This window comes from Gadus morhua, chromosome 6 (genome assembly GCF_902167405.1).
Source record: "Gadus morhua chromosome 6, gadMor3.0, whole genome shotgun sequence".
In the NCBI taxonomy this organism is placed as follows: Eukaryota; Metazoa; Chordata; class Actinopteri; order Gadiformes; family Gadidae; genus Gadus; species Gadus morhua.
In genome coordinates this window covers 3,748,472-3,761,213 of record NC_044053.1, presented here as the reverse complement: position 1 = coordinate 3,761,213, position 12,742 = coordinate 3,748,472, and the positions used below count along the sequence as shown (strand labels likewise).

The 12,742-nt window shown below is 42.6% G+C and overlaps 1 protein-coding gene across 1 annotated transcript in view; it reads right to left on the bottom strand.

Annotated features, from left to right (window-relative positions):
- Window positions 1-12,742, bottom strand: part of vwde (von Willebrand factor D and EGF domains) — a 39,879-nt gene that overhangs the window by 5,341 nt on the left and 21,796 nt on the right. Inside the window, exons 23-24 of the mRNA XM_030359194.1 lie at window positions 750-845; window positions 199-294 (exon numbers count right to left, since the gene is read on the bottom strand). Coding sequence (XP_030215054.1) covers window positions 199-294; window positions 750-845 — 192 coding nt within the window. The remainder of the gene's footprint in view (window positions 1-198; window positions 295-749; window positions 846-12,742) is intronic.

Sequence of the window (12,742 nt, the reverse complement as noted above, 5' to 3'; positions counted from 1 at the left end):
TAAAATCACAGGATCACTTTTTCAGGTCAGGTATGCTAGATAAGGTTGTTACTCAATGTTATATTACGTGTACGACTGTGATCACTCTTAAGAGGTGGAATCACCCAGGATGCTTTGCAAAGAACCATAAGTCAAATGCGAGTTGAAAAGTAAGGAAGTAGAGAAACAGTGAGAAAGTGACCAGGTGTCTGCTGGTACCTGAGTTACAGGTGGGTCCGGACCAGCCCGCTCTGCACTGGCAGACGTCCGGAGAGATGCACCTGCCGCCGTTTTCACAGTGCCTGTTACACACCACTGATGGAGAACAGGTAGCATCAACACACACACACACACACACACACACACATACACACATTGCCGGCGTTAGGATGTCATGCATCATCAAGCTCCGCCAAGTACAGGGACTGCCTCCCCTGTACTTTAATTTGATTTGCTTTAATTGCCTTCATTGGCTCTAATGGGCTTTATTATCTTTAATTGTGTTGGTGACATCATCTAACACTAATTTGGACCAATCAGAGAGGGAGTCTAAATGCATTCAGTAACAGCTGGGGGCCATCAGTACCAAGCTACCCTCAGTTGTAGGGTTTGGTCGCTCTTCAATCATGAGAAAGAACAAAGCCGATTTTCTAGCGTTATCAACATCAGGCCCTTTGCTAATACAGACGTCTGCCACGCCTCCAGGTCCAGTCCCCTGTGATGAACCCTCATTGAGTCATCCCTGTGGGTCAAAGGTAGGACCTCCTCACTCGTTTCACAGCGGGGTCCCAGGTATCCGTACGGGCAGGTGCAGCGGTTCGTGGACAGACAGGTGCCTCCGTGCTGGCAGCCCGGCTCACAGACGGCTGTCATGGTCAAGGCAAACTCCGTTGGTACAACACACTACACACACTCGCACTACAACACAGTTCAGGGGACACAAGGCGTCACCAAACAACTCTCCTAGAGCTGATCGAAATCCAAAGTAATGTACACAAATAATTAAAGAGAAAGACAAAAATACAGTGAACATGTAATCACCATCGACCAAACAAGTGCAAAAGTTTGGAGGGAGAAATCCCAGTATATAACGAGTCCCCCCCCCCCCCACACACACACACCCCTATCATTGTATGTTGTCCGTTCTGGTACTTAAAAATAGTACTTAGCATTGTGTAGCCTCTTATCCTAGCTATCTTTGTTGTATACAGGGAATGGGTTAACCTAGTGATTGTTCAACCCGGTATCACGCGATTGCATGCTCCTGCGCACTAATGTTAATCTATTGAAGCGTATTCCAGAGCACGATAGTCCGACTTTTTGCGTGTTACACAGAACGAAATTGAAACCAATGCATTCTGAATGGGAGTGTTCTAAGACAATTAACGTGCTCCACAAAACGGTACGAGAGAGAGAGAAAGAGAGAGAGAGAGGGAGGGACATAGAGAGAGCGAGAGAGAGGCTTCAGAAAGGGTGTGCGCAGATAGCACAGTGCACCCTAGTTATGTTTATGCCAAAACCACAAATGCTATATATATATATATATATATTGCCTATATATATGTATAGGCTATATATATAATTAGGCTATAATTATATTATTTAGCGAGTAATGAGACAATCTATAGCCAAATTGTCGAAGATGCCCGAGAATCTTCGGGGATATCAGCATGGGAAATCGGCGAATCAGACCCATGAACCTATAAAGAAAGACGTCATCTCAAGCGGGAGAGAACGTTTGCGGTGCTGGTTTGTGTCACGTAAGTACAGGGCTCTCATGTCTCATGCATTCGGCGTGAGACACACGCAATTCAACCCATGCACACGCTCAAACCTGTGCCGTGTTCCAATACCCGTACTGTCCGTACTTACTAGCCAAAATTTGAGTAAGATCCGGCAAAAATAAGTATACTTCAAGGACCCGGATGCCGTACTCAAAACGGGCTAATCCTGAAGTGTGGATCGAAGGACACTTCCCGTACTCAACGGCAGCCATCTTAGCTACGTAGCGGAAGAGGCGGAGCCAGGCTGAGCCAAAGTCGGCGCATTTTCCACATAGCCTGCATTAATAGAGTCATTTTGTAGTTTTTATAGCTGCTAGGCGTAAAGAGCTCACCGTTCAAAGCGGGATGTTTATTGCGGGGGAGTAGCCACGGCGGCAGTCGTGATCGTAATTTCCGGTTAGTGCACCACGGAGTACTCGATTTGGAACAGCACTCACATCTGAAAAAATAACGTAGTAGATAGTGCGGATAGTATACTTCCTTTAAGTATACTCATGGAAGTACGGGTATGGTCTCACGAAAATACGTGACACTGTCACGTTATTTAATCTATTGAAACGTGATCAGGGACACGTAGGCCTATTTTCTAAATTTTGTATTTCAATTGGAAGTAGGCTATTTGTCGTGTCACTAATGGCGCGTTTCCACTGCAGGGTGCGGAACGGATCGGATCGCAACGGTGCGGGTCGGGTCGTGTTTCCACCGCCAAAAGTGGGCGTGACCCGGACTTTGCCGTACCCGTTCCGGCCCCATTCTCGGGACTCCTCCGTTGCGGTACCCAAAACGAGACCAGACGCCTGAAAGGGTCCAGTGAAATTCTAGCTACACCACCCCTCCGTTGATTGGTCGGCAGAATCGTCCCTTCCGGGTGACGCGGGGATAAAAACAAACAAACAGTAGCCTCGAGGTATTATTCTTTACAATTAACATGTTGCGTAAAAAGCTTGCTTGGGCGAACAAGGAGGTGGAGACGTTCGTCTGCATTCTTGGGGAGGAAGACTTTGTTTACGATGTTTACGTAGCTGCCGCGGCGATCGACATCCGGCCTACCACCAAGGGTACTGTCGGCAGTGGAAACGCGACCTCGGAACTGAGCTGGGCTATACCGCCCCCTCCCTACCGCGCCCTGCAGTGGAAACGCGGCATTAGCATGACTTCCAAACGAAGGTTCTGTCCGGGAGCGTTCTCCCTAATGTCCCTTATGGAGCTCCGTACAGATCATTCATTGTTGAAAATTGTCTGTGATAACTAACAAATGACAGCTTTTGGCCACCCGTTTCTACTGAAAATTGTCTGTGTTAACTAACAATATGACAGCTTTTGGCCACCCGTTTCTACTATCACCTTTGATACTGAGAAATTGTGACAATACACGGATAGGCCTATATTAAATGCAGGTGCGCTGTATTGTAGGCAAACCGCGAAGGAAAAAAGGGTAGCTGCTTCATCTGTTCTTTTTAGAATTGTATGTCTTGATGTTTATTTTAGCTAGCCATCTATTCTCTTGTTTTTGGCTATGTGAATGAACGTCCGCGTCGATGCCTCGATCGCAAGTCCAGTGTCGCGAGCGGACGTTGCCATGACATCTAGAAATCATACCGTATTTAATGGGTTGTAGTGAGTGTAACATAATTCACCTACAGTATTTTGTTATGTGTTGTTCTTTCAATTGTGTTAGGCATGTCGTTTACTGTCTTGGTGGTTCAGGGATCGCTGTCCCTTTTAAGGATTACGAGCGTCTCATGACGTCAGAGCCCATGCGGGATTTGTTTACCTTCAGCACGTTTTGATTTCCTGTTTCTCTCTTACTAAATAAACGAGTCACACAACTGTATGCTCAACGTGCGAAATTGTGTTTTGGCAATTTCCACAGGGTTATCATTAATATTGATGTGTAGGGGTTGTTTATAACTCGTGAATAATATTGTTTAGACCACGGTCTGGGGGAATACTCTGATTCTGATTGGCTGCAGTGCGTGCATTAACTCCTGATATAGCCCTACAGACACCTGCTAAGTAGTTCCAGTCAGTGTTTAGATTCTCTGCCCGAGCCCGAGCCCGACGCGGGCCGGGTCGGGCCGATATTTCCCACCACTTTACTCGGGCCGGGCCTTTGATCGAGCGTTTTTATTTTTATTTGACCATTGGTTTATTGGCCTAATCTGAGGAGAAATCTATGACATAAACAGAAATATTATAGGCCTTTATTACACGGGTCTTCTCAATGCCGTGGAACGCTCCGTTCACTTGCATGGGTAGTAGTCCGGTGACTTGTCTACCCCAGCGTCTACCGTTGCTAAGCGACGTCACCGTCTTAGCGGACAAATTATTTCTCTGCTGATCAACACTACAAATGGCCAAAAGATTTGTATCCCCCCCCCCCCCTTAAATAAATACTATGGCCGAATTATTATTATTATTCTCATTCAACTGGAACATGTGTTTTTACAGTAGAGTGGTGGAGGGATGACGTATGTTGGCCAACCCGGAAGTGAGCGTCGCCCTGGATTCCCTCGACAAAAAGCCAACGGGTTTTGCAATTGGATTTTGGATTATTATAAATTGAAACAATTTATTAAATAAATATTTGTGAGATGTCATTACTCATTTGTGAGATGAGTTTGCTTCCTATTTATGTCGAGTATACACCCCTACTGTCCACAAGCATCCCCCCCATATGGATTTGGAGAATTGTTGCCACGTCCAAGTGGTGGAGGTATCATATATATGAAAGAGGGCATTCAATTATACTATAATGATCAATTAGGAGGCCGAAGCCCTAAAGGAAGTGATGCAATAGGTGACTGAGGGTCAACATTTGAGGACCCCTTTTATCAAAGGGGGTCTCAAAGGACTCATACGCTTCAACAGCGGCTGGAGCAGAAGTGTTGAGACGAATGATGATCAAGACATTTATAGAATATTCCCATTCACATGATTCTTCGCACGACCTGCAGGTTGGAGAGACTGAAATGACCCCCAAAATGAGTAATAATGTAAAAGCAGCCAAGTCCCACAAATTGCTTGAACTATTTATTTCATTCCATTGTTTCGTTGATATGCATTATTGAAAAGTTTCAAGCATATGGATTTAATGCAATATCCACAAACGGTTCAAAATGGTACCATGAAATGTCTTGTTTATTGTATTAAGCAGTTAATTTCTCTTTTGTGAAAGTCACCAAAAGTCAAAAAAAGTTAAATACAAGGTCACAGGCCAACAGTGGAGCTGTGTTCGGAACCTGCAGCCAAGAGCTTCCATGGAAACTTTCTACCCATGTTAAATAGATTTAGTTGGTAGTTCCTTTTCTGCCCATTCTTTTTTAAACTTGTGGAAGCACTTTGCAGTACTGGGAGACACCATTTCTAACGGCAATGGAGCTAGATTCTAAAAATATCAAAAGATGCCCAAAGCAAATGCCTTTAACCCATAGTTGTGTTTTATCAAATTAAAAAATTTCAGAGTTTCATTGACCACAAATTGAGCAGAAATATTTTGCATACAAATCATTAATTAGTTTAACCACATTAAGAAAAATACATTTGTTAATTTTTTTTAATAGTGAAGCCACAAGTTTTGCACATTATCCAAACAGAATACCTGAAATGTTGATATTTCAGCCCTTGCGGGTTAAAACAAGAGAGGACAACCTAACAAGAGTGAAAAGTTTGGGTTAGGTGACCTGTAGTTCAAAGATGTCCCTGGTCAGGTAGACTAAATAAAAGTGTATTCCCAATTGCTCCAGGACATTCGTGTAATTTACTTGTGAGCTCTCCCTCAAGCCTAGAGAGACATCAGTGTTGAACCACCAACTGAAAGAGGGTATTTGCCATTAGTATGAGTGACAACATTTCATGGCTATTAATTTAGTTCATTATATTTAGCCGATTTGAATAGACTTTTCTAGCAGGTGAGGCTGTCAAATAACTAAATATGGAGCAACGACAAAAAGTAAATTTGCAGCATGACCAAATTATACAAAAAGTATAGGAACTGTTCTAGCTAGCAGATATGTTTTGGAAGTCTCTTTAGCTAGGCAGGGAATAATTGTCTTTGTCACCCTGTAGTCATGCCATCAAATATGTTGGGCAAAGTACCGCTACTGATTAATCCAGTAGACTCACCAGTCAAGTCCCCCTAGTTAGAAAATGGAAGAAACCCAGTTAGTCATGTTAATTATTCTGTTGTTACAAATGAACACTAATACTTTCCAGATATTGCGATCCAAGTTACTGGCTGCAGTCTTGGATTTTATAGTTCTATATGAATAGATTCAATTTACTAAACTATTAATCATGCTTCAGAAGAATTAACCTTACTTGGATGGCAGATCTACCACAAGCCTCCATTGCCACAACCTCCAGATTGCTTACGACCTACGGCAACTCCTCGACTACTGCAAGCCAACAAATTGGCTCTTGCACACCAGACACGCATTTTGCTTTATTTTAGGTATTCAAGCATCTTAAAATACCCAAATCATCGCTCCAATACACAAGTCAGCCAATGGCCTACAAGGAAATGCTGAAGCTAGTGTTAGTGATGACGATAGAAATGGACAAGCTTGCGTGTACAAATATGCAACTAGAATTGCAAGGTTCACAGCCCAGTTGCATAAGTGGTCACAACCGTTGGATTGTAAGCAAGGAAAAAAAAAAAAGAAAAAAACTTCTCACAAACTAGTCAACATGCTCAATTGAAAGCCTGTACAAAACGACCCTGGAATAGTCAAATGCAGCTTTACTGCGGATGAATTAAGCCAAATTGCATAAACATCCAATGGTAAACAGTATACAAATGCACTCAAGGTTGCACTCACACTAGGCCATCGGGCCGTGGCCGTCGCAACTGTGGCCTGCCACGGTAGGCTCTTGTACATACGCCATCACGTCGCTAGCATCCAAACAATTCTACCAAACCTTAACCAACTAGTGAAAAATGGGAAAAAACTTTAGCACACACCCAATGACTAATCACCCTGTCCAGGGGTGTTCCGACGTGGTTTACCAGAGGGCCTTGTGGACTTAAAGTAAGACACACATTTGACAGACAGCACGGAATGACGTTAAACTAAGCTAATCTACAGGTTACTAGTGCTAGTGCAATTACATGAGCATTTTGCACAATATTTGTACTCCATTGCTACGTAAGCAGGCTTCTTCAGAAACCCGTAGCCTGCTACATTGAAGGGCAACTGTAACAAATCCTGACCAAGACCGAAAGATGGCTCTGGAAGCCACTACGGCCCACGCAGCAGATTACTGCGTGGACCGTGGTGGCTTCCAGATCAACCCTTCGGTGGACCATTCATACACATGTATTCCGAGGATGTTTTGAAGACACTGGAGTCCCATGGCACTAGATTCCTTTGAAGACTAAGTTGGTATGGGGGGGCCCAAAGGGGGCCCCCCCATAGATCTTGTCAGTCATCTAACACCTGTTAAGAAAAACACACATCACAAGATACAAATCAGCAAAGCTAGGTTAACAAAGAGCGGCGACATGCATGTCAAGGTGCAAAGAGCAGGGATACTGATGGCTTGTGTCTGAGGAGACAGCCCAAAAACGTCAACAATTAATAAAGGAAAATAACTTTTACTCACTGCGGTGGTCTGTTTCGAAGTGCCATGTTGGTAGCAATATTTGTCTGGGCTGTTCAGTCAAATGCCCACAAAAACAAAAACGCAACAACGCATACTTCCAGTTTGTATAAAGTGACAATAGTGATCTGCAATCTAGATCGAAAACTTTCAACCCTCACTAAACTCAACCTCGATTGACACAGGCCGATGCGAAAAGTAAACCAAACCCATTGTGTTCACCTTTAATAAAGGGGTGCGTGACAGGTGATCTCAATTAAGAGCTAATCAGAAAGAACACACCGATCGCCCATGAGTGAGACGTTCAAAACGAGGACGAGGATTTGACGGAATTGTTACCATTCAAATTTCTTTATTATTGGATAGGGTATGATATCAATGATTTGGGCTTTGAGTAGGCCTATATTTCTTAAATATATTTCTTAAATTTTTTCACCCCTTCTCCTTTTGAATATGAAATCTATAATCTCAGCCTCTCTATAATTTGCCCAACACATATTTTATTGTTCAAATAAAATCCCATCCTTATTTTGCCATTCATATTGAATCTTTACTGTCTTTCATTGTACAACACAATCATCTAATAATTATTCATAACGCTCTTCCATCTTCTTGGCTGCATTAAGACGAGGCTTGGGTCAGAGCAAAGATCGGGATCCACACATGATAAGGGATAAAGTTATTTACTAGAATAAAGTAAGTATCATGAAATCTGTAAAGGGTTTGGTGTAGCGTATGGAAGATTAGAAAATGTGCGATTATATGGTTTGGACAGAAAACCAGTACCAAAATCACAAGGACCGACCGAGCCAGAACGGAGGAAACTTACCCAGACAGACAAAACAAATACTGGGAACAACAAACCATCTTTACCATGTTGGAAATACCCAAACAAAATGCAACAAACCAAACCTGAACAGCAAACCAACATATATGACCAACCAACTGAACTACTGACCAAACGCACAATTCTTTCGACTAGCCTATGTATATGGGCAGTGGAAAGTGTGCTGTGGGGATGTTGAAGAGTGTTAACATAAAACAAAACATGGAACTAATCCAAAGGTCCAAAACCTTAAGGAACCACCCTAAACAGAACCCAAGCCCACCTGCCTCTGTGGAAAGAGAGAGAGACTGGCTAAAGCCTGCATGGCAGACCTGCACAGGTGCACCTCATCAGCTGACAAGCCTCTCAGCCCCGCCCACTGGCTACCTGTAGCAGGTAGGCAAACACAGAGGACCCAGCAGACGAAGGAGAGAGAGAGCAGTCACAGCTGTCACATCTGTTGCCTGAAGATTCTTTGTTTGTCTCCAACAAAACCTTCCAAACAGATGAATCATTGGCTCATCCCAGAAGTGTCAAATTACTTTTGTGTGTCAAAACGGGCAGGGTGGTCGTGAACTCCTGAAAAATACTATGGTTGTTTTGTATGTAGAATAAAATGCCATTGTACATTTAAAAAAAAAAGGGAAGACTTTCACAATGCAGGATTCTGGGAATGCAGTGATGGAATCCCGATAACACCTGTTCCCTAATAAATGGGCTCAAGATTCTGAGTCTGCCCGCAAGAGGTTGTGTGTGTGTGTGTGTGTGTGTGTGTGTGTGTGTGTGTGTGTGTGTGTGTGTGTGTGTGTGTGGTTGCAACCACACACACATTTATTAGGGAACAGGTGTTATCGGGATTCCATCACTGCATTCCCAGAATCCTGCATTGTGAAAGTCTTCCCTTTTTTTTTTAAATGTACAATGGCATTTTATTCTACATACAAAACAACCATAGCATTTTTCAGGAGTCCACGACCACCCTGCCCGTTTTGACACACAAAAGTAATTTGACACTTCTGGGATTTAAGAAATATATTTAAGAAATATAGGCCTACTCAAAGCCCAAATCATTGATATCATACCCTATCCAATAATAAAGAAATTTGAATTTGAATGGTAACAATTCCGTTAAATCCTCGTCCTCGTTTTGAACGTCTCACTCATGGGCGATCGGTGTGTTCTTTCTGATTAGCTCTTAATTGAGATCACCTGTCACGCACCCCTTTATTAAAGGTGAACACAATGGGTTTGGTTTACTTTTCGCATCGGCCTGTGTCAATCGAGGTTGAATTTAGTGAGGGTTGAAAGTTTTCGATCTAGATTGCAGATCACTATTGTCACTTTATACAAACTGAAAGTATGCGTTGTTGCGTTTTTGTTTTTGTGGGCATTTGACTGAACAGCCCAGACAAATATTGCTACCAACATGGCACTTCGAAACAGACCACCGCAGTGAGTAAAAGTTATTTTCCTTTATTAATTGTTGACGTTTTTGGGCTGTCTCCTCAGACACAAGCCATCAGTATCCCTGCTCTTTGCACCTTGACATGCTTGTCACAGCTGTTTGTTAACCTAGCTTTGCTGATTTGTATCTTGTGATGTGTGTGTTTTTCTTAACAGGTGTTAGATGACTGACAAGATCTATGGGGGGGCCCCCTTTGGGCCCCCCCATACCAACTTAGTCTTCAAAGGAATCTAGTGCCATGGGACTGCAGTGTCTTCAAAACATCCTCGGAATACATGTGAATGAATGGTCCACCGAAGGGTTGATCTGGAAGCCACCACGGTCCACGCAGTAATCTGCTGCGTGGGCTGTAGTGGCTTCCAGAGCCATCTTTCGGTCTTGGTCAGGATTTGTTACAGTTGCCCTTCAATGTAGCAGGCTACGGGTTTCTGAAGAAGCCTGCTTTACGTGGCATTGGAGTACAAATATTGTGCAAAATGCTCATGTAATTGCACTAGCACTAGTAACCTGTAGATTAGCTTAGTTTAACGTCATTCCGTGCTGTCTCTGCCAAATGTGTGGCTTACTTTAAGTCCACAAGGCCCTCTGGTAAACCACGTTGGAACACCCCTGGACAGGGTGATTAGTCACTGCTGTGTGCTAAAGTTTTGTTCCATTTTTCACTAGTTGGTTAAGGTTTGGTAGAATTGTTTGGATGCTAGCGACGTGATGGCGTATGTACAAGAGCCTACCGTGGCCAGGCCACAGTTGCGACGGCCACGGCCAGATGGCCTAGTGTGAGTGCAACCTTGATTGCATTTGTATACTGTTTACCCTTGGATGTTTTAGTTGCTCCATATTTAGTTCTTTGACAGCCTCACCTGCTAGAAAAGTCTATTCAAATCGGCTAAATATAATGAACTAAATTAATAGCCATGAAATGTTGTCACTCATACTAATGGCAAATACCCTCTTTCAGTTGGTGGTTCAACACTAATGTCTCTCTAGGCTTGAGGGAGAGCTCACAAGTAAATTACACGAATGTCCTGGAGCAATTGGGAATACACTTTTATTTAGTCTACCTGACCAGGGACATCTTTGAACTACAGGTCACCTAACCCAAACTTTTCACTCTTGTTAGGTTGTCCTTTTCTCTTAACCCGAAAGGGCTGAAATATCAACATTTCAGGCATTCTGTTTGGATAATGTGCAAAACTTGTGGCTTCACTAATAAAAAAAATTAACAAATGTATTTTTCTTAATGTGGTTAAACTAATGATTTGTATGCAAAATATTTCTGCTCAATTTGTGGTCAATGAAACTCTGAAATTTTTTAATTTGATAAAACACAACTATGGGTTAAAGGCATTTGCTTTGGGCATCTTTTGATATTTTTAGAATCTAGCTCCATTGCCGTGAGAAATTGTGTCTCCCAGTACTGCAAAGTGCTTCCACAAGTTTAAAAAATGGGCAGAAAAGGAACTACCAACTAAATCTATTTAACATGGGTAGAAAGTTTCCATGGAAGCTCTTGGCTGCTGGTTCCCAACACAGCTCCACTGTTAGCCTGTGACCTTGCGTTTAACTTTTTTCGACTTTTGGTGACTCACAAAAGAGAAATGAACTGGGTTAATACAATAAACAAGACATTTCATGGTACCATTTTGAATTGTTGTGGATATTGCATTAAATCCATCGACGCGGACGTTCATTCACATAGCCAAAAACAGGAGAATAGATGGCTAGATAAAATAAACATCAAGACATACAATTCTAAGAACAGATGAAGCAGCTACCCTTTTTTCCTTCGCGGTTTGCCTACAGAGCAGCGCACCTGCATTTAATATAGGCCTATCCGTGTATTGTCACAATTTCTCAGTATCAAAGGTGAAAGTAGAAACGGGTGGCCAAAAGCTGTCATTTGTTAGTTATCACAGACAATTTTAAGTAGAAACGGGTGGCCAAAAGCTGTCATTTGTTAGTTATCACAGACAATTTTCAACAATGAATGATCTGTACGGAGCTCCATAAGGGACATTAGGGAGAACGCTCCCGGACAGAACCTTTGGAAGTCATGCTTAGTGACACGACAAATAGCCTACTTCCAATTGAAATACAAATTTTAGAAAATAGGCCTACGTGTCCCTGATCACGTTTCAATAGATTAAATAACGTGACAGTGTCACGTATTTTCGTGAGACCATACCCGTACTTCCATGAGTATACTTAAAGGAAGTATACTATCCGCACTATCTACTACGTTATTTTTTCAGATGTGAGTGCTGTTCCAAATCGAGTACTCCGTGGTGCACTAACCGGAAATTACGATCACGACTGCCGCCGTGGCTACTCCCCCGCAATAAACATCCCGCTTTGAACGGTGAACTCTTTACGCCTAGCAGCTATAAAAACTATAAAAACTACAAAATGACTCTATTAATGCAGGCTATGTGGAAAATGCGCCGACTTTGGCTCAGCCTGGCTCCGCCTCTTCCGCTACGTAGCTAAGATGGCTGCCGTTGAGTACGGGGAGTGTCCTTCGATCCACACTTCAGGATTAGCCCGTTTTGAGTACGGCATCCGGGTCCTTGAAGTATACTTCTTTTCGCCGGATCTTACTCAAATTTTGGCAAGTAAGTACGGACAGTACTGGTATTGGAACACGGCACAGGTTCGAGCGTGTGCATGGGTTGAATTTCGTGTGTCTCACTCCGAATGCATGAGACATGAGAGCCCTGTACTTACGTGACACAAACCAGCCCCGCAAACGCTCTCTCCCGCTTGAGATGACGTCTTTCTTTATAGGTTCATGGGTCTGATTCGCCGATTTCCCATGCTGATATCCCCGAAGATTCTCGGGCATCTTCGACAATTTGGCTATAGATTGTCTCATTACACGCTAAATAATATAATTATAGCCTAATTATATAATATAGCCTATACATATATATAGGCAATATATATAATTAGGCAATATATATATATATATATATATATATATATATATATATATATATATATATATATATATATATATATAGATATATATAGATACATATAGCATTTGTGGTTTTGGCATAAACATAACTAGGGTGCACTGTACTATCT